An 18,738-nucleotide genomic window follows, 5' to 3' on the forward strand; every position below is an offset into this window, starting at 1 on the left:
AGCTGTCGACCTAATGAGCTGTCGACATAATGACATGTCGACCTAATGGTATGTCGACCTAAAACCATGTCGACCTATTGAGGTGTCGAACTAATGGTGTCGATGTAATGGCTGTCGATGTAAGTGCTGTCTAACAATAGTCCGGATACCGGGGTGGTCGCGGGGGTCCCGCGAATCGCGGGAGGGGGGTCACGGGGGTCCCGCGAATCTCGGGAGGGGGGGTTCGCGGGGGTCCCGCGAATCATGGGAGGGGGGGTCGCGGGGGTCCCGCGACTTGCGGGAGGGTGGAAAGCGGGGGTCCCGCGAATCGCGGGAGTGCGGGGTCCCGCGAATGGCGGGAGGGGGGGTCACGGGGGTTCCGCAAATCGCGGGAGGGGGGGTCGCGGGGGTCCCGTGAATCGCGGGAGGGGGGGTCGCGGGGGTCCCGCGAATCGCGGGAGGGGGGTCGCGGGGGTCCCGCGATTCTCGGGGGTGGGGGGGTCGCGGGGGTCCCGCGATTCGCGGGAGGGGGGGTCACGGGGGGGTCCCGCAAATCGCGGGAGGGGGGGGGTCGCGGGGGGTCCCGCGAATCGCGGGAGGGGGGTCGCGGGGGTCCTGGCAGAGGGTAGGGATGTGCAGGAGTAATGGTGGATGGTGGCTGTGGAGTAATGGTGGATGGTGGGCGTGTACTGTAGCCCTGGCTGGGCGGGGGGAGGTGATGTGAAGGGGGTGGAACGTCAGACACATGAAAGTGAAACTGTCCTACACAGGAACGTTCTCCACAGGGGTTGAGTGACAGATCTGGCTAAATATATGAGATATATATATATACACACACACACACACACACACACACACACACACACACACACACACACACACACATATATATTAGATATATTTGTCTTACAAAAAATATAGGGGGTGCCACAAACATTTTTGGCAGCGGGAGCAAAATTTATAGTTCTGCCACTGTGTAAATCAAATGATTGGTGGCGGAACGCGTCTTCCGACTTTTTCATCACCCCACTATCCACGTCAGTGTGGAGTTGATTTTATATAGCGTGGCGAGCGTAGCAAGCCCCGCGGATTACTTTACATGTATTCCGCGTCCGCTCGCCATGCTTTGGGTTCGGTGGCTCGCTTCGCTGCGTTCCGCCACCACTCGCCACGCTTCGGGTTGGCGTGGATAGTGGGGGGCGGGGGGTTGCGTTAAACCTATTTTTGGGGACATACAATCGTATGATTGTATACCTAATGTCATGGCAACACACACCCTATAAAAGGACATGCGATCGCATGCGATTTTGCGGAAGATGCGATGGCACGGGGCTGAGAGAGCAGTGAATAAATTACATAGGGAAATCTCATCGCGCATGGCCCTAAAATGGCCCATGCGATGCAATGCGATTTCACTACACAGAATAGCCCACTAAGCAAATTGCTTAGTGGGCACCGTGCTAGGAAACAAGTACCGTCTGCGCTTTAACTGACACTCTCAAAAAATGTCTGGTTACTACCCCAAATGCCAGACTCCTGTCAATCAACCTGCGAATGGCTTGCAATTAGAAAAGACACTGGATTTTTTGCCGAATAGCCTCACAAATGGCTCTACAAAGCTACAATCCATACGCACGCGGTCGATCGATAATCAGCTGGCCAGCGAATTTGCAGCCCAGCAAACCCCTACATTGATGTACTGTGTGCAGTAGAAATCAAATGAATCTGTGTTAGACACCATTGATTGTGTGGATTCTGCAGAAGTGTTATCAGACAGGAGATACACCCATATCCTGTATTACCTTAAGTGACACCGAGCACACGTCTTCCGTAAAGTTAATTTACAACACAGGGAAGGTCTCCTATTGGAGCTACAGCTACTGTTCCTGCATGTGTATTTTGTTACATGCCGTGATATGCGAGTATAAAAATGTATAATTGATGGGTCTATAACCCCATCAGTAATAGCTATTAATAAGTGATGCAGTTTAGAAATAAAATTTAAAAATTGATTTCCAAAAATGTGAAGACTATGGAACAATACATGCATTATATCTGATTGAACATACATGTCAAATAAAAATTTAAAAAATGCCATACATTCTAGGCTTTTCAGTGTAAAGTTTTAGCTGATTCCATATTCTGAGGATTTAGGAGACTGCAGTCCCCCACACGCCATCATATTCCACATGCACATGCTGTACAAAACACCCCCCACGTCATTATTATCATTTTATTTATAAGGAGCCTCAAGTGTTTCACAGCGCCATACAAAGGTACAGTACAGAGAGACAAAACTTAACAGAACAGTAAATGAATAACAAAATAGAGTATAGGCAATTCAATACACATTACAGCTTAAATGTAAGTAGTAAGGACATGATCAATGTGCTACTAGGGACTGGTGGCCAATGATGGAGATGAGTATGGATGAAGATGGTCGCTCATACCCTCCAACTGTACCGATTTTGTGGGTACAGTACCGTTTTTTAACAGTCTGTACCGGCAAAAAAACAAAGTGTACCGATTTCCAGCGATCCATGCCCCGGCAGGTATTGTTCCCAGTGGTGCAGCGCATACGTCGAGCTGACGTCAGGCGGCTCCAGCACATCAGTAATTTCTGTCCGCCATGCCACCCCGCGGGGCACTGTGGGAAATGGAGTCATGGTCACTGATGTCACTAAGCAAGCAGCTGTGCTTGAGTGACTGACGGGACTACATCTCCCAGGCACCAATGCAGTCACACTATTAGGCCGTGAGAGAGGTCCTTCCTGTGTCTGTGGGGAGTGGGTAGACGCTGCTGCTCCTTGTGCTGGCGCTGCGGCTCCATACATCAGCCCCCACTTTATCTGCAGCTGGCGGGACGCAGCAAGAGGGGAGCACGGATCAGCGGCACACAGTGAGTGGGTATATATATATATATTACCACAATAGTGTTAGGCGCCCTATAATAATTTGTACGATTATTTCTGTCTTTCCTTATTTGCACAATTTTTCAAAAGAACCATACATATATTTTTACATAAAATATTATTTATTAAAACATCAATTTTTTTAAAATAGGCAGGTTCTTCTTGTCATAGAAGTACAATCTTTGGTTTTTACAGACGAAATCAGAAACCCAAAGCGTTTCGTCTTTTAACAAGACTTCATCAGGGGTAAAGACATTTTTACAGTAATCTTTGTTAAGATCATAAATTTATATACTGGCTAGACGGAAAAGAAAACAACACCAGTTTGATAGACCAAAAATATTTTATTAAAGGAACTGAATTTATCCATAAACGATTCACTCTAAAACTCAGGAATACTAAGAAGGTCCTCATACAGTAGCTACCATCCTTTCTTAACAAAGATTACTGTAAAAATGTCTTTACCCCTGATGAAGTCTTGTTAAAAGACAAAACGCGTTGGGTTTCTGATTTCGTCTGTAAAAACCAAAGATTGTACTTCTATGACAAGAAGAACCTGCCTATTTTTTAAAAATTGTTGTTTTAATAAATAATATTTTATGTAAAAATATATGTATGGTTCGTTTGAAAAATCGTGCAAATAAGGAAAGACAGAAATAATCGTACAAATTATTATAGGGCGCCTAACACTATTGTGGTAGTATTGGGTTGAGGAAGCTCCACTAGTAGGGAGCTAAGTGTTATTGGCGACCATCTATTGATAGCGCAATTCCAGGAATTTTGTGTTGTTTATATATATATATATATGCGCTACGTGTTGATTGGCTACGTATATACTTAAAAAATGCCCAGTACACATTCGGAAAGAGAGTGGCCACGCCCACTTTACCATTAGCCACGCCCCTTTCTGGATGTGTACCGAATTCTGCCCTTCAGATGTTGGAGGGTATGGTCACTGAGTATTTGAGTATGGGAGAGCTTTGAGCGAAATGTGAAGAGAAGAGGGCCCTGACAACAAGAGGGAAGAGGGCTCTGCTCTGAGTAGCTGCACTCAGACCTTCACAATACCCCTCAGACCACATACATGCAGATTTAGGGGTCAGGCCGTTGCTAGACGCAACATTCCCCCCCCCCCCCATTAGGTGTGTAGCTTACTCCAGTACACTGCCACACACAGCACCGCATCACTGTGCCGTCAGCATATGCATATATAAATACTAACATAGATCACTATACACTAACATGCCGTAGATGACTTCCCCAGGCAAGGGGGGCAGATGGGCTCTTAAATCTCCTACCTGAGAATGGCAGGGTGGCAGAGTAGTCCCTTCTTCCAGGTGACCCGCATCATCCTCGCCACAGCTATGGACTTGCCTGACCTCCTTCCTGTGAAGCGCAAATACTGGAAGTGCGCGGGGAGAGTTTTAGCAGCACCATCTCTGGGTGCAGACTCAGCACGCAAAGAGCAGCTCCCTGGATGTGCTTTTAAAAATCATAGCATTTCTTATTGCAGAAGATATTACAATGCTCTAGTCTGAATCCCAATAATCAATACATATGCCCCTGAATCAGGTCTTCGCTATAGAGTAGTGCTTCCCAACCTCGGTCCTCAAGTACCCCCAAAAGTTCAAGTTTTCAAGGTCTCCCGGTAGGTGCACAGGTGCACTCATTATTCACTGACACATTTTAAAGATCCATAGATGAGCTAATTATTTCACTTGCAATTCTGTGTGGAGACCTGGAAAAAGTGAACTGTTTTGAGGACTGAGGTCGGAACCACTACTGTAGAGCATGCACAGTATGAATCTACAAAAAAATCCTCTTTGGGCACTTTTAAAACTGACTTGTGCTCATCTCCAATCGAACCTGGAGTCAAATTGGGAGCTATATATACATTGGCAGACACTCAGTTTAGTGATATCACTCTGCTATGGAGGAAAGTGAGGGCTTGCCAGGTGTCCATCTATGCCATACGTGGGCTACTTATAAAGCAATGACATGTTTATTGTTGTAATAGTAGGCCCGAAAGGAAAAGCTTCCAAAGTGAGTCTGCTGCCTTCTGAGTTTGTGTATGTGTGAAAAAGAGATGTAGTTTCACACTCTGCCAGCAGATGGCAGTGTTTCTGAGACTCACAGACATATATATATATATATATATATATATATATATATATATATATATAGATAGATAGAGAAGACAGGAGAGGGGGGGGGTACTTCCTCATCTTTGCAGCTACAGCTTAGTCAGTTATATTAGTCGCTTTCAGAATAGCATCATCGTCCCCTCACTCGCCACGTTTCGTACTCGGTGTCTTGACAAAATTTTACTAAAGGTAATAGATGGTGGCGTGGGCCCAGGGTGGTGCGGGTTACACTATGTAAGTTCCATAGCGTAACCTGTGGCCGCAAAGATGAGGAAGTACGGAGAGGGGTTGGCAATCATTTACCACTTACCCTATTAGGGATGGCAACCATTTGTGTAGTAGGTCCACATACACACATTATTTTCATCAGGCAGTATGAAAATACCTAACTTGTATTGAAACGTTGCAAAATAAAAGCGTTTTTTATCGCAAGAAGACGTGTGGAGTGCCGTGCTTATATGGTTGCTATTTATCTTACTGCACGGGCACCCCGGTAATCACTTATTTAAGTGAAAGTGCTGGACACTGCCTACCTGACCCTCTCCATGCGGAAGAAAATGCTCTGCTCCTGGACTTCCCTGGTAATGTATGATTGCTGGCACCTGTGGTGAAACACCTTTACCTAGCTCCCCACAGATGATGGCAATCATACATTACCAGGGAAGTCCAGGAACAGAGCATTTTCTCCCGCATGGAGAGGGTCAGGTAGGCAAGTATGAGATAGATATATCTGTGCAAAGTACATAGATAACTATCTGCACCCAACATGCACAGATCTAACACACGGAAAATACTGCAGACCGCACAGATCAGTACATGTGCGTATTGTAGTCTATATGAGGCGAGAAAACGTTTCCGAGAGTTGACCAGAGGCTGAGCACAAGACCCCACTTCATCCTGTTTGTGCAGACTGCACTGTCATGTGGCATACAGCGCGGTCTGTACAAGCGATATAAATGTCACCTCCGAGTAACCTGTATTATGTAGCAAATATATACTAGTTGCAGGACACCTCCCAGATCCTCCTCTGTTGCCAATCCCTCCTGCTTTGGGTAAGAGCGAGGAGGAATGGATAAGGAGTCTCCAGACACACACACAGCTTCTAGTTATGCAGCAGCTCCATCAGCTTGCGCCGGTAGTTGCGCTTCTCTGCGCCGAGCTGTGCGCAATATGCGCCTCCTTCCAGATCACCGTCCTGCACACGAATGATGTCCATGCCCGCGTAGAGCAAACCAACAAGGACTCCGGCAAGTGTGGCAATCCTCAGGACTGCTATGGAGGAGTATCGCGGAGACTCACCAAAATCAAGGAGATCCGTGCCAGCCATAGCAATGTGCTGTTACTGGACGGGGGAGACCAGTTCCAGGGAACTATGTGGTTCAATTACTTCAAAGGAGAAGAGGCGGCGTTCTTCATGAACTGGTTACATTACGATGCGATGGTGAGTGGCCGCCTAATTACTGCTCCTTATGCACTATATGGCGAAAGAGTTCCAGAATTCCGACACTCATCATAACTAATCCTCCTTATGCGGTAGCCAGCAGTCTGTGCTTATGAAGCCTCTGCAGCAAAGTGTTAGCATGATGGCATACAGGTATGCGGGCTCTGGTTATGGCACCTTGCAGGAGCTCAGCTGTGAGTGTGTAGCCAAAGCTCTGTTGCATGCACAAACTTCTTCACCAACTTAATATATGCACATCTAATACCTCCCAAGTGCCCTCCCTTTTCATTATTGTGCACATACTGGTTTCATTAGATGGTGCTTATAGATTCACTGCATCTCTTTACCTATTCCTATCATCTTATGCAGGAAATTGCACATTCATCTGCAATAACATAGCAATTAGCATTGCACACCGCAGTTCCAATTGTTAGCAAATCCCTTCTGAGTTTTCCCCTGTAGTAGTGTTATCCCAGATGGCATACACCGCTTGATGATTATAGAGGAATTTTCACAGGACCTGGATCTTAGGATCTCTCCTTGCAGCCTCTATCCAGCTCTAGAACTGACATTGTGCATATGCTCTGTGTCCGGTCCATACACATTGGACGACTATGCCCAGCGTGTATGGACAGCGATGATGGCGTTCATCGCTGCAGGGAAAGCCGTTCAGTGCATACCTCCCAACATGACCCATGCCAGGAGGGACAGATTGCTCTGTTTCTGGACTTCCCTTGTAATGTATGATTGTCATCACCTGTTTCAAACAGGATGATTTGTAAGAAAGGTGCTTCAACACAGGTGATGGCAATTATAAATGAAGGGAGAAGTGCAGAAAATGAAGCATTGTGTCCCTCCTGGAGAGGGTTATGTTGGGAGGTATGACACTGAGCGGCTTTCCCCCTGCCCGGCACCCACGGAGTGGGGGAGGATGGCGTTGCATAGCTGAGCACTATGCAAAGCCGTCCTGAAAGCCATTCATCTGCTGGTATAACCAGAAAATGAACGGCATTCCCAGCGATGTTGTGGGAGCGTGCAGCAGAGCTCATCGCCGGGGCTTACACACTGGGCGGCTTTGAGCTGAAAGCCGCTCAAACATGCTGTTTTGAGTGACTTTCAGCTCAAAGTTGCCCAGTGTGTATGGGCCTCTACTAGAAGCAGCCATTTGAAAATGTGAAAGTGGCCCATTTATCCTAGACTGCATACTGTATTTAATGTGAACTGGGTGCGATATTAACATAGGATTGTGCAGCCTCTGAAGGAGACCTCTGCAAGGGACAATAAGGCAAGTGTCTCAGGAGAGGGTGATGCCGGCTAGCTACCGCGGTACCGACTAGGTGGAGGGGGGGCTGGCAGTGCAGTGTATGGGGAGGGTGCTGACTATGGGGGAGGGGGGCTGGCAGTGAAATGTGGTGCTGACTAAGGGAGGGCTGGCATGCTGTGCAATGCAGTGCTGACTATGGAGGGCAATACTAGGGCATTTTGTGAGAGACACTACTGGTGGCATTTTGTGAGAGGCACTGCTGGGGGCATCAAATGCATAAGCAGGAGTATTGGGGGCCTTATAGTGCAATGGGCATCATGGTGTGAGGCATAATTTGCAATGGGCGTTACGGTGTGTGGCATAATGTGCAATGGGCATCACAGTGTGTGGCATAATGTGCAATGGGCATCACATTGTGTATCATAATGTGCAATAGGCATCACAGTGTGTGGCATAATGGGCATCACGGTGTGTGGTATAATGTGCAATGGGCATCACGGTGTGTGGCATAATGTACAATGGGCATCACGGTGTGTGGCATATTGTGCAAAGGGCATCATGGTGTAATGGGCCTTCATGTTTATATGTCACTGTGCGGCCTTTAGACAGCCAACTTAAGCGTGGAAGGACAACAACCATTCCTGCAGTAACCAATGTCTGGGTTGCAAAAGTGAGGTGTCAGGTATTTTTTTTTCCTGCTAGATCACACTCTTATAATTAGACCACGCCCCTTTTTGGTAGCGCGCACAATTTCTTAAATACCAAATTGTGTATGGGGGGGGGGGGGGGGGGGCTGCATTCTTATTCTGTTCCCACTGAGACCCTAATTGTTTAGAAATAGCCCTGGTGTAGACTATATATTGGGGGCAGGGTTTATGTGTAAGGCCTCCGTTACTGCACCGCGATGCTAGCCGCATATGTTGGTACATATGTGCTAGCATCATGGGGAGGGGGCGTGGCAAGGGGCAGCATATATGTTAATACATCCCACCCCTGGTCTGAGTGCTGCACATGTGCAGTCCCACTGACCGCACATGTACAGTGGCCATTTTCACGGACAATTCCAGGCAGAGCGTCTGCCCATAGGCAATAATGGGTTATTGACTTCTTCAGGTTGTGGTGGCTGTGTTGGTCAATATCTGGAATGTTTGGCATTACTGATATTGATACATCTTGCAGCATTCACATTCCCCAAATAAATCTATGCAGGCAGGTATGTTGGTATATTATTTAACAATCGGTTATTATGTTTCCGTAGTTATACAGTGAATAATACATTGGAGGAAATTTACTAAGCTGGGGGAATATGGCCCATTTGCGGTACGAATGGATATGACTGGGATGGGCAGTATTCTGGGGAAAATATGAATCGTGAATAGGGCAAATTTACCAAGCTACTGTATTCTTCTGATTGGCGTAGATCAGTGGTTTCCAAACTTTTTTGAATCACGGCACCCTAGAGCATCAAAATATTTTCAAGGCACCCCTAGGCCAAATGGGATCCCCCTGTATTTCTATAACCAGCATCAGGCTCATGGGCCGATCCTGGTTCACAAAAGACGGGGGGAAAAATGACTAGGGGTCCCTCATATTTCGTAAATCAGCACCGGGCCCAAACAGCCTAATGCCAATGCCGGGGTAAAACGTTTTATACAAGCTCCCCTTGGCCAACGCATTGGGTCTGTACCCGGTGCCCCTGGGCAGTGGGCATCTGGTTTATTACCATAAAGTGAAAATAATAAAATGAATAACTATTGGGTAAAGTTGTGGAACTACAAGTCCCAGCAAGGCTTCCCCACATGCAGGGACTTAGTGAACCACAAGTCCCAGTATGCGGGGCTTTAACCCCTTCAGTGGCAATCCTGAGCATTTTCCGGGCTGTGCCTCAGTGTCCAGTCTGGCAAGCCCGGAAAATTCTAGGGATTGCCACTGCCGGTAGCGCTGCTGAGTTCAATCACTGAACCTCAGGCAGCTTTGGCGCTGCCCAGCCCCCTCCCTCTGCCGGGCCTCCTCCTCTGTCCTCCTCCCCCCTCCCCTCCGGGTTTTTTGAAATCCCTGGTGCCGGCTTAGGACAAGCCGGCTGCCGGGGACATGTGTGCACATGTGTGCCGGGGACCTGTGTGCAGGTCCGGGCAGCCGCTGATTGACAGGGAGGCAGTGGTGTTTTTTTTTTTTTTTAAGGATCGCTCCCCATAAAAAAACTCACGCAGTGGGGAGCGCTCCCCAAAAAAAACAGCGACCATCAGGGACTGCACACGGGAGCGCGCACCTGACAATTTATCACCGACAGCACAAACAAATCACTGCCAATATGGTCGCTCAGCGACCATATTGCCAGCGATATATGCTGAAATCGCCCCCATGTATACACAGTTTATTACACACTACATTCATCCATCCATACCTACCTAGAGTCCATCGTAGGCCAGTCCTCTTCTCCAGTAGATATCCATTAGGGTACCTGTGAAAGGAAATTATACTCACCATGTCATCCAGCAGCACTCACATCCTCTTTGTTCCAAAGTAGGCAATCCACAGCTGTAAAAATAAAATGCTGTTCCGTCACCGATACAAACGGAGGAGATTCAAGTGTGTTTACACTTGCGGCCCCTCCCCTGACTGAGGGATTTCTCGGTGACAACATACACCGGTTCTGCCCCCGGCAAATCAGGAGCGGGCTAATTTAGCCCTTAAAATTTTGCATGATCAGAAGAGTGGAGATGCTCAAACTTTAAGATGTTTAAATGTGTCTACCATGCTATATTGAGTCCCAGCCTGGCTGAGGCAGAGTACACATGTGCAGCGGTCTGTAGTGCATGCACGGTGGTCAGTAGCCCTACAGCGTTAGGCTGCTGGCATCACAGCATATGACACCACAGAGGAGGACCAGTAAGCCATTTTTAAAAAACTGTTAGTACCACATTGATACAGAATTAAATATGACAGCAGTTCTCAAACTGTGGGTCCTGTCCTAAAGTGGGTCCCAACCTTCTTTCCATGTTGCTGACCATTAGGCTGATGACTTTTCCAATCTCAGGGATTCAGGGCGGGATGTATTAAAATACATAGCCGACCACCCGCCGCAATGCCAGCGCATATGTACTAACATATGCGGCTGGCATCGCGGTGCGGTAACGATGATCCCCCGCGATACCTGTACTGTATTGTGCGGGGTCTCCATCTCCTCCCTACCGCCTCCTGCTGCTTCCACACCGGGGACAGCTAAGCAGGCTGTCCCCGGCACCTCCTCCTCCCCCCCTGCAGCTGGAAGGACGTCCGGCTGCGTTGCTAGGGGGAGGAAGGGCTTACCTTCCGGGGTCCAGGAGGACCTGCAAGAAGGTAAGCCCAAGGGAGGGGGAGGGGGGGGGGCGGGTTGGTGGCGGAGGTGTCGGGCTGCGAAAAGAAGCCCATAGGATTCTAGAGGGTATTGCCACCCTACAATGCGGTATCGTGCCGGCGGCTTTTCATACGTAGGAAAATGCGGTAAAACGGGTGTTTTACCGCATTTTCCCCTTAGTACATCCCGCCCTCAATGAGTCTGAAAACATCTGTTGAATTGTCTGTTATTTTAGACTCCTCCCATCACTCTGTGCCTCCACAATGCTGCCATGTATGCGCTGTCTGCTGACTACACATGTGATGTGATGACCTTCTGCAGTCACTTGCTGGGATTTTTTTGTCTGAATAGTTTCAGGACCCCTGAAATATACTGATGACATACAGTATCATAATGTATATTTTTCTTTTATTACAGATGTACTAAGCTTGAACAGTGATAAAATGGAGAGTGATAAACAGCCAATCAACTCCTAACTGTCACGTTAGGAGCCGACTGGGGTTTATCACTCTCCATTTTATCACTTTTCAAGGTTTATATTGCCCTGAATGTGAACTAAAAAATGCAAACATGCGAAGAGCATGCAAATTCCTAACAGATTGGGGGCCAGATGCACTAAGCTTCAAAAGTGATAAAATGGAGTGATCGACAACCAACCAATCAGCTCCTGCCTGACATTTTTCAAACAGTCTGTGACATGGCAGGTAGGAGCTGATTGGCTGGCTGTTTGTCACTCTCCATGTTATCACTTATGAGGCTCAGAGCATCTGGCCCTGGTCCTTTGTTAGAAAATTAACTCAATCTCAATTGACCTTGGTACTGTGAGACAGCATTGCTAACAATTGTGCTATCCTGCTCCCTATTATGCTTGTAAACAGATTACCTCATTAAAGCATAGATATACACAAATCTACTATACTCATTTAGTTAATGCATTTATGATATTAGATATCAAAAAGGGACTTTCTGTTTGCAATCCACAGAGAAACTTACATACCAAAGTTCACTTCTTGATTGTTCAGGGAAATTGTACTATTGACTTTTACTACAATTGACTTTATAATGGCATGTATACTGTAGATAAATATTTTGCTTATTATGCCCCTCTCTGTTATGCAACCTGTTATAAAGGGGCATACACACAGAGCAATTTTTTGCTATTTTATAAGCAATCTGACTAGATTGCTTAGAAAGTTAGCACAGATCTCTCAGTGTGTATGCCCCGAGAGATTAAATATCTCTTGCTAACTAAGTCAGTGCATGCAGTCAATCTAGTTAAATTGCTTAACAAGTGACTCTGTGTGTACAGCATGAGAGATACTGATCGCAATCTCTCATTCTGAACCACTACCCGGCCTTTTTTTGCTTAAGCAAAATCGCTTAGCACAAATCTCTGCATGTGTGTGCTCCCCATGGGAGATCTGGACACAGGGAAATCGCCTAACTTAAATAGCTTAGCAAAATTGCTTCTTACACATTTCTACATGTGTATGCCCCTTTACTGCTGTTTCTTACACATGAATACTGATGTTATAAATAGAAATAAAAAAATTTCAGCAAAATAAAGCTAATTAATATTATATGTATTTCTAGAAAATGTAAAAAAAAAAAGTGGTTTCTTATTGGACACAGTGGGGTAAATGTAAATGGATGCGAGAAGCCGGAGGTGCAGGAGTTTTCCGCTTTAAAAATACATCCACATTCATAACAATCGTTTACAAAACCGGCAGTGTGTATATGGGAGTATGCCAGCACCAATGCCACAGACTATTTAGAAGTGTGCTAGGGCATGTGACATGTGAGAGGAAGGGGAAAGCAAAGGAAGAAGTGTCCCACAACAAGCACAATTTAAAACCAGGGACTGATCACAGGTGGCAACAGAAATGCTATTAATCTGGCAAAATATGCAGTGCAACCCTGGCGAAAAACACAACAAACTTACACAATATAGGTTCTGTAAATAATTTTCACTGTCAAGCTTAACCACTGATGCCGACCGGACTCCTGGGAATTAGAACGGGGAATTCACGCTCCTTCTGCCATACCTGATGGTCCTTTGAGAAGTCCTGTTTGCCCTTGTATGGGCTATATGTGATTTTATCTACATCCTTTGTGAGTTTTACCAATAAATTGTATGTCAACTTTTTTATACAATGTTGCACTAGATTCTGTTTGTTTTAAAGTCCTTTCAGGGTTCTTCTGAAACTGGCTTTGATTACAAAAAAGACCCTTATTACATGCTATCAAAAATACAGCTCCATGTGAGTGTAACTTAATACCAATAAATTGGTTTTTGTGAATGGCAATATTTGCACTATGGTCTGTTCTCTGTTCCCAAGTTTCTAGGGCGACTTGACAGTGAAAATTATTTACAGAACCTATATTGTGTAAGTTTGTTGTGTTTTTCGCCAGGGTTGCACAATTCTACTATTTTGCTATCTCTATTCCACGAATCCATCTGGTGAGGGTTAAATTTTGTGTCAACCTAGGCTGAAATCACTGGTGCGCCTGAGACATACAAACCCCTTTGTTTTGAAAATATGCAGTGCCCAGGAATCCAGGCCCAGCAGTCTCTCTTCCTGATGTCGGGCCTGAGCATATGGCATAATGTTTAGAAATAGGCTAAGGTGGTTATCCAAATAGCTGTGGTAACCCCAGAGCATCCTATTGTCGTCCCGTCCCCCCCCCCCCAAAAATAAACAAACAAACAAACAAAACAATGGCTGACGCCAGCTATGTGGGATTTTGTTTCACCTCACCAGGCAAAAGTGCCGCCTTGTGTGTGTTTGCAAGAGAATGGCATTTTTCAGGTGACCTAACAGGATTGCCCAGAAAAAAATATCCTGAGACTGGTTATTCTGGTTGATTCGCAAGGCTGCGAGTCCCCTAGACGCCGCCCGCCGAATTTCGGTCTACCCACCCCCCTCGCACGCCACGTTTGTATGACTGGCTGCAAATGGATGTTTAACCTAAACACCCATTTGCAGGCTATGTGGCAACACATTCATTTGCAGGCTATGTGGAACAGAACAGTCTGTTCGCCATGGCCGTACTCACCCTGCATATGCACATTTGCAGAAATGCGCATGTACATACGCCTAACATTGGTCCCACGTGCGAACAGATCTTTATGACCCCCACTATGTAGTAATGCAGATAGATAAATTTGAGTAGATCACATTTGCCATCAAACATATAGCTGGCCATACATCTGCAATCCATCATTTGAAGATTTTGCAATTTCTTTTATGATTGCACAATATCCCAATTTACAATATGCGTCTATACACTACAGTGATTTTTCAGACTTTTTTTTTTTTTTCACATCAGTTCTTTAAATCTGAAAATTCCCATACACCAAGCTTCAGTTATTGTCAGCATTGGAAGAATTGCATGAATGTCAAAACAGGCGCCCAAAAGACTGATCGCCACCATACATGAGCAACCGCAACTCCCAATCTATTGCAGATTGTCTAACATGTTGACACAATTAACAATTGCTGAAAGCCACACATCAGCAATAGTTTAAGGCAGTCATCACAAAATTGTCAAATTGCCTCAATCCATTGCTGGTGGATTTAGGGAGCTTTAAGGAGATGTGATTTGATTGCTATAAAACTTCCCAACAGAGATGTGGGAAAAAAGGAAGTGGAGGGGGGCACAAAGGAATTAGCTGTTTAACTAATGCTGGCTGCTGCAAAAACAAGGTTTAGTCAAACCTGGAATATACAAAAAGGAAAAAGATATGAATGCAGCGTCTGGAAATTCAATAAAAAATGACTATGTACCAATTGGATTGACATTACATATATTTTAGGTCATAAAAATAATAATACATTTAATAGTCCAATTGTTCAAAGGTTAAATTCAACAGATAAAAAAGCAATTGCACATACTAATAAACACTGATCAGTAAAAATATGTGGATGCAGCACTAGTACCACTGTCCGTTCCTATGGGGACCTGAAATAATTAGGGCTGGCACAGGGTAGCATATAATTACCATCTGCCTTCTTGGATATGGCGCTCAGAGTGTCCTGCAGACCGTATAGGTTGGATTTCCTCCTTAAGAGGTGGAGAGAGTCTTTAAGCAAGGAGTCCCTTTTGTAATCCGAGTGGCAATAAGGCGTGGAGATGAACCGCTAATTGCTGACCTGAGTAGGTAAAGTCCAAGTATTCAGTCCATCCAGGTTGGTTCGGGCAGTGTATCCAAAGTGGAGATTGGTGCTGCAACTTGTAGTTCCACCAACGCGTTTTGCTATAAGATAGCTTTTTCAAAGCTCATAAATACAGGGTCTGCACATGCGCGGTACCTATATTGGTTCTGTATTATACAGGCGCTGGGACCGTGATTTCCCTTCTATGGGCTCTTGCCGAAGCAGGCCATAGAAGCTGCCCGCATGTGCAGTACCAAGGTCAGTACTGCGCATGCACCAGTCCCCGCGACTGTCATAGTGCAGGCGGCGGGAACGCGAACGCTGCATCAGGGAACAGGAGGAGCTCCGGTGTGGGGGGGGGGGGTGGGGTTTGTTGGCATTGCGGCCAGTGGCTGCCCCCCTCCTACCATAAGGTATGAGCCGCCACTGGTTCTGATACTCGGTTGTGAAATGTTTCTTTATATATGCTGTACTGTGCTGCAGACTCTGGCACAGCCCAACCACATGTGGCTTTCGTTTTCTGCTTCTACAAAAACAATCCTTTCATAGAAACTAAAATTGCATTTGTATTTTATGATGTTGGCTCTGATGTGACCTACAAATTTGCCATATAAAGTGTAATGACATATGGAGAGATTTCAGTATATCCTTTGATCTTTCCTACATACCTAGGGCGAGAAGTATTATTGTGGCACATTACTTGCCACTAAATTTATTACCGCTTTTTTATACCCTAATTTACTTATTTATTAACTGTTTCTTATTTAGCGCAGAAATTTATGTTGCACTTTACAATTGGAAACAACAGTGATAAAGCAAAACAGGTAGCGTGTGGACAACTACTTTGCTTCCGCACATCTCAGCTGTAATGTGTTATGGAATTGTGCTGCTAATAGTTACCTGTGCTCTGCTGTAGGGGCCCATTTACCATAAACATTTCCGGCTAATGCTGCTAATATTAAGTACTTCCTGAATGCATCTAGGAGGGACTGTAGCAGGAATCTCTGATACCTGCTGCCAGGGCCGCCGCTAGTAATATTGGGGCCCGGGACTGACCGGGAGCGCAGCATCTTCTCCCTCCCGGCGTCGGGACTCTGACAGAGCACTTACTGCACAGTGCAGCCTGCAGAGCGCCGAGCCCCTCTGTATCCTAGGCTCGGCGCTCTGCAGGCTGCACTGTGTATTGTGCGTGCCTGGCGCTGGGTGACATTTTGTGCGGGAAGGGTGCTGTGCCACTGTGGGCAGCTGCCCGGGCCCCTCCAGAGGCCGGGGCCCAGGACAGCTGTGCCCCTGGCACCCCCTGTCGGCGGCCCAGCCAGCTGCAATCCCTCCTGTGCCGCCCGCAGCCGCATAGATGGGGATGCGAAGCTGCCCGATGTACCAATATTGGGCAGCATCACATCAGATACCGCCATTCTGAGATGGCAGCAGCCCATTGTAGCCTGTGGACTATTTCTGTCAGGTCAGAGTGGATCAGCCGGTGGTCAGCACTGACCGCGCATATGCAGACCTTGGGGGTAGAGTAGGTCCCGCCTAGATCGCATTGTATATGCGATCCTATGGTAAATTAATCCCTCAGTTTTTCAGTTACTGTTATGTTTAGTTCTCTGTATACAGTATGGATATGATGTTCCATATGTATGGTGATAAGAACCACTTGTGGCACCTTATCAAAATGAATAATAAGTCATAGAGGTTGGAAGGCACTGCATGCAAATTTACAATCCATAGGGAAATAGGCATTGATACACAAGAATTGGTGTTAATTATTGAGTAATTGCAAAGGTTCTTGGTGGGCTGTATGATACAGTCACCCAGCAATGTTGGCTTGGAGTCAGGAGAATGGGAAAGTGAAGAGAGAACAAAACTGTGAGGGCATATGTGAAGTGTATAGTGGTGATGTAAGATTATGCTTGGCTGAAGAGATGAGTTTTTAGGGGATGCTCCTAGAAGATTAAAACCCCATGCCTAATATAATTTTGACCCCCCTTGTAAAGGAGGCTCCCTAAAATAGTTGCAACTCCCTGTCTCCTTGAAGACCTAGCCATTTTAAGGGGGGATAGAGGTTTTTTTTGTCCCTCCTGGAATGAGCCATGTTGGGAGGTATGCACAATCTAATATACAGCCCCCTTGCCCCGGGCCCCACCAAGCCTTAATCGAGCCCTGCCTGAAGTCAAGCAGTCTTCCTTATTGCACCATACCCACATTATGCAGCTGTTATATGTTTTGAGAAAAAATAAATTGGAAATGCATAAATTCAAATGGAATCCTCTGGTATTTCCCTGTATTGGTGTTAACGCACAATAGTGCAGATGTATTAAGTGATAAAGTGGAATGTGATAATGCCCCAGCCAATTAGCTGTGTTTGAAAAATTACATCTGCCCCAATGATCCCTATGGCTACATGCATTTTAAATAATTTTTTTTTTTGGGCCACTTATACGGAACCGTTACAAAACACAATACATGAATAGGCCCTGAGATGTACCAGTGTCTTTTCTTCAACTAGCACAGTAGATCTTACTAAAGCTCCGTACACATGGAGCAATATGATCACTGAGCAATATTGGCTTAATATTGCTCAGCAATATAGTGTCCGTTGTATTGTTTTCATCAGCAACCAGAGATGCTCTTGTGACCAGTGACCACTCCAGGGCTGGTCGTGGGAGCGCGCTCCCGGGGACCCGTACACACAGGGAAATGGTCGCTCAGCGACCATATACCTGGCGATTATGGTTTAAATCTGCTTAACTGCTGTGGGGCTCGTCTACATTTAGATATATCATTTTATGGCACGCCTCTCACATGTAGCAGTATTCACACTTCTTGGTGTCACCTTCACAATCTCCTTGACATGCTACAGCATGGGTCTTCAAACTGTGGCCCTCCAGATGTTGTGAAACTACAAATCCCAGCATGCCTTGCCACCGTTTTAACACTCACTTGTAGCAAAACTGTGGCAAGGCATGCTGGGATTTGTAGTTTCACAACATCTGGAGGGCCACAGTTTGAAGACCCATGTCCCAGAACCATGTCCACAAGTATGATTCTGTCTGTCTGGTGGGTTTGCTGGGTACTCAGAACCCCCTAAGCACCACTGAAAGGATACCCTTCTACTGTGCTGACATGCCATAGTGTGTGCATTATTAAAGTGCCAGGGACTTTCCCTATTCTTTTGCCAGTGCCTCAACCCCCCCCCCTCCCCTCAACGATAGTAAGACTGCTCCACCGCCACACCACCATGACCTTCACCCCGAGGTCTTGCAGGTCGAACAGGGGGAGTTAGAAGCTTTGTTCAAAAGGGTCAGACTTAGGAAGGCTGCGGGTCCTGATGGAGTGTCAACGCAGCTTGCACCCATCTTCACTGTGATATTGATATTTAACACTTCACTGGAAACGAGTAGGGTCCCCGCCTGCTACAAACACTCAGTTATTATTCCGGTTCCCAAGAAGTAGGCTGTGAAGGATCTAAATGACTACAGGCCAGTCACACTAACATCAGTG

The 18,738-nt window shown here is 46.2% G+C and overlaps 1 protein-coding gene across 3 annotated transcripts in view; it reads left to right on the forward strand.

The window, feature by feature from the left end:
* The window catches only part of NT5E (5'-nucleotidase ecto), a 100,694-nt gene that overhangs the window by 17,213 nt on the left and 64,743 nt on the right, over positions 1 to 18,738 (forward strand). Inside the window, exon 1 of one of the 3 annotated variants that reach the window (XM_083177070.1) lies at positions 6,040 to 6,476. The exons of 1 other annotated variant lie outside the window; for it this stretch is intronic. In XM_083177070.1, coding sequence (XP_083033196.1) covers positions 6,144 to 6,476 — 333 coding nt within the window. In that variant the 5' untranslated portion in view covers positions 6,040 to 6,143. Of the gene's footprint in view, positions 1 to 6,039; positions 6,477 to 18,738 lie in introns of those variants that run through there. One more of the 3 variants, XM_083177069.1, reaches the window with a different exon arrangement.

This window comes from Crinia signifera, chromosome 3, assembly GCF_055691185.1.
Source record: "Crinia signifera chromosome 3, ASM5569118v1, whole genome shotgun sequence".
NCBI lineage: Eukaryota > Metazoa > Chordata > Amphibia > Anura > Myobatrachidae > Crinia > Crinia signifera.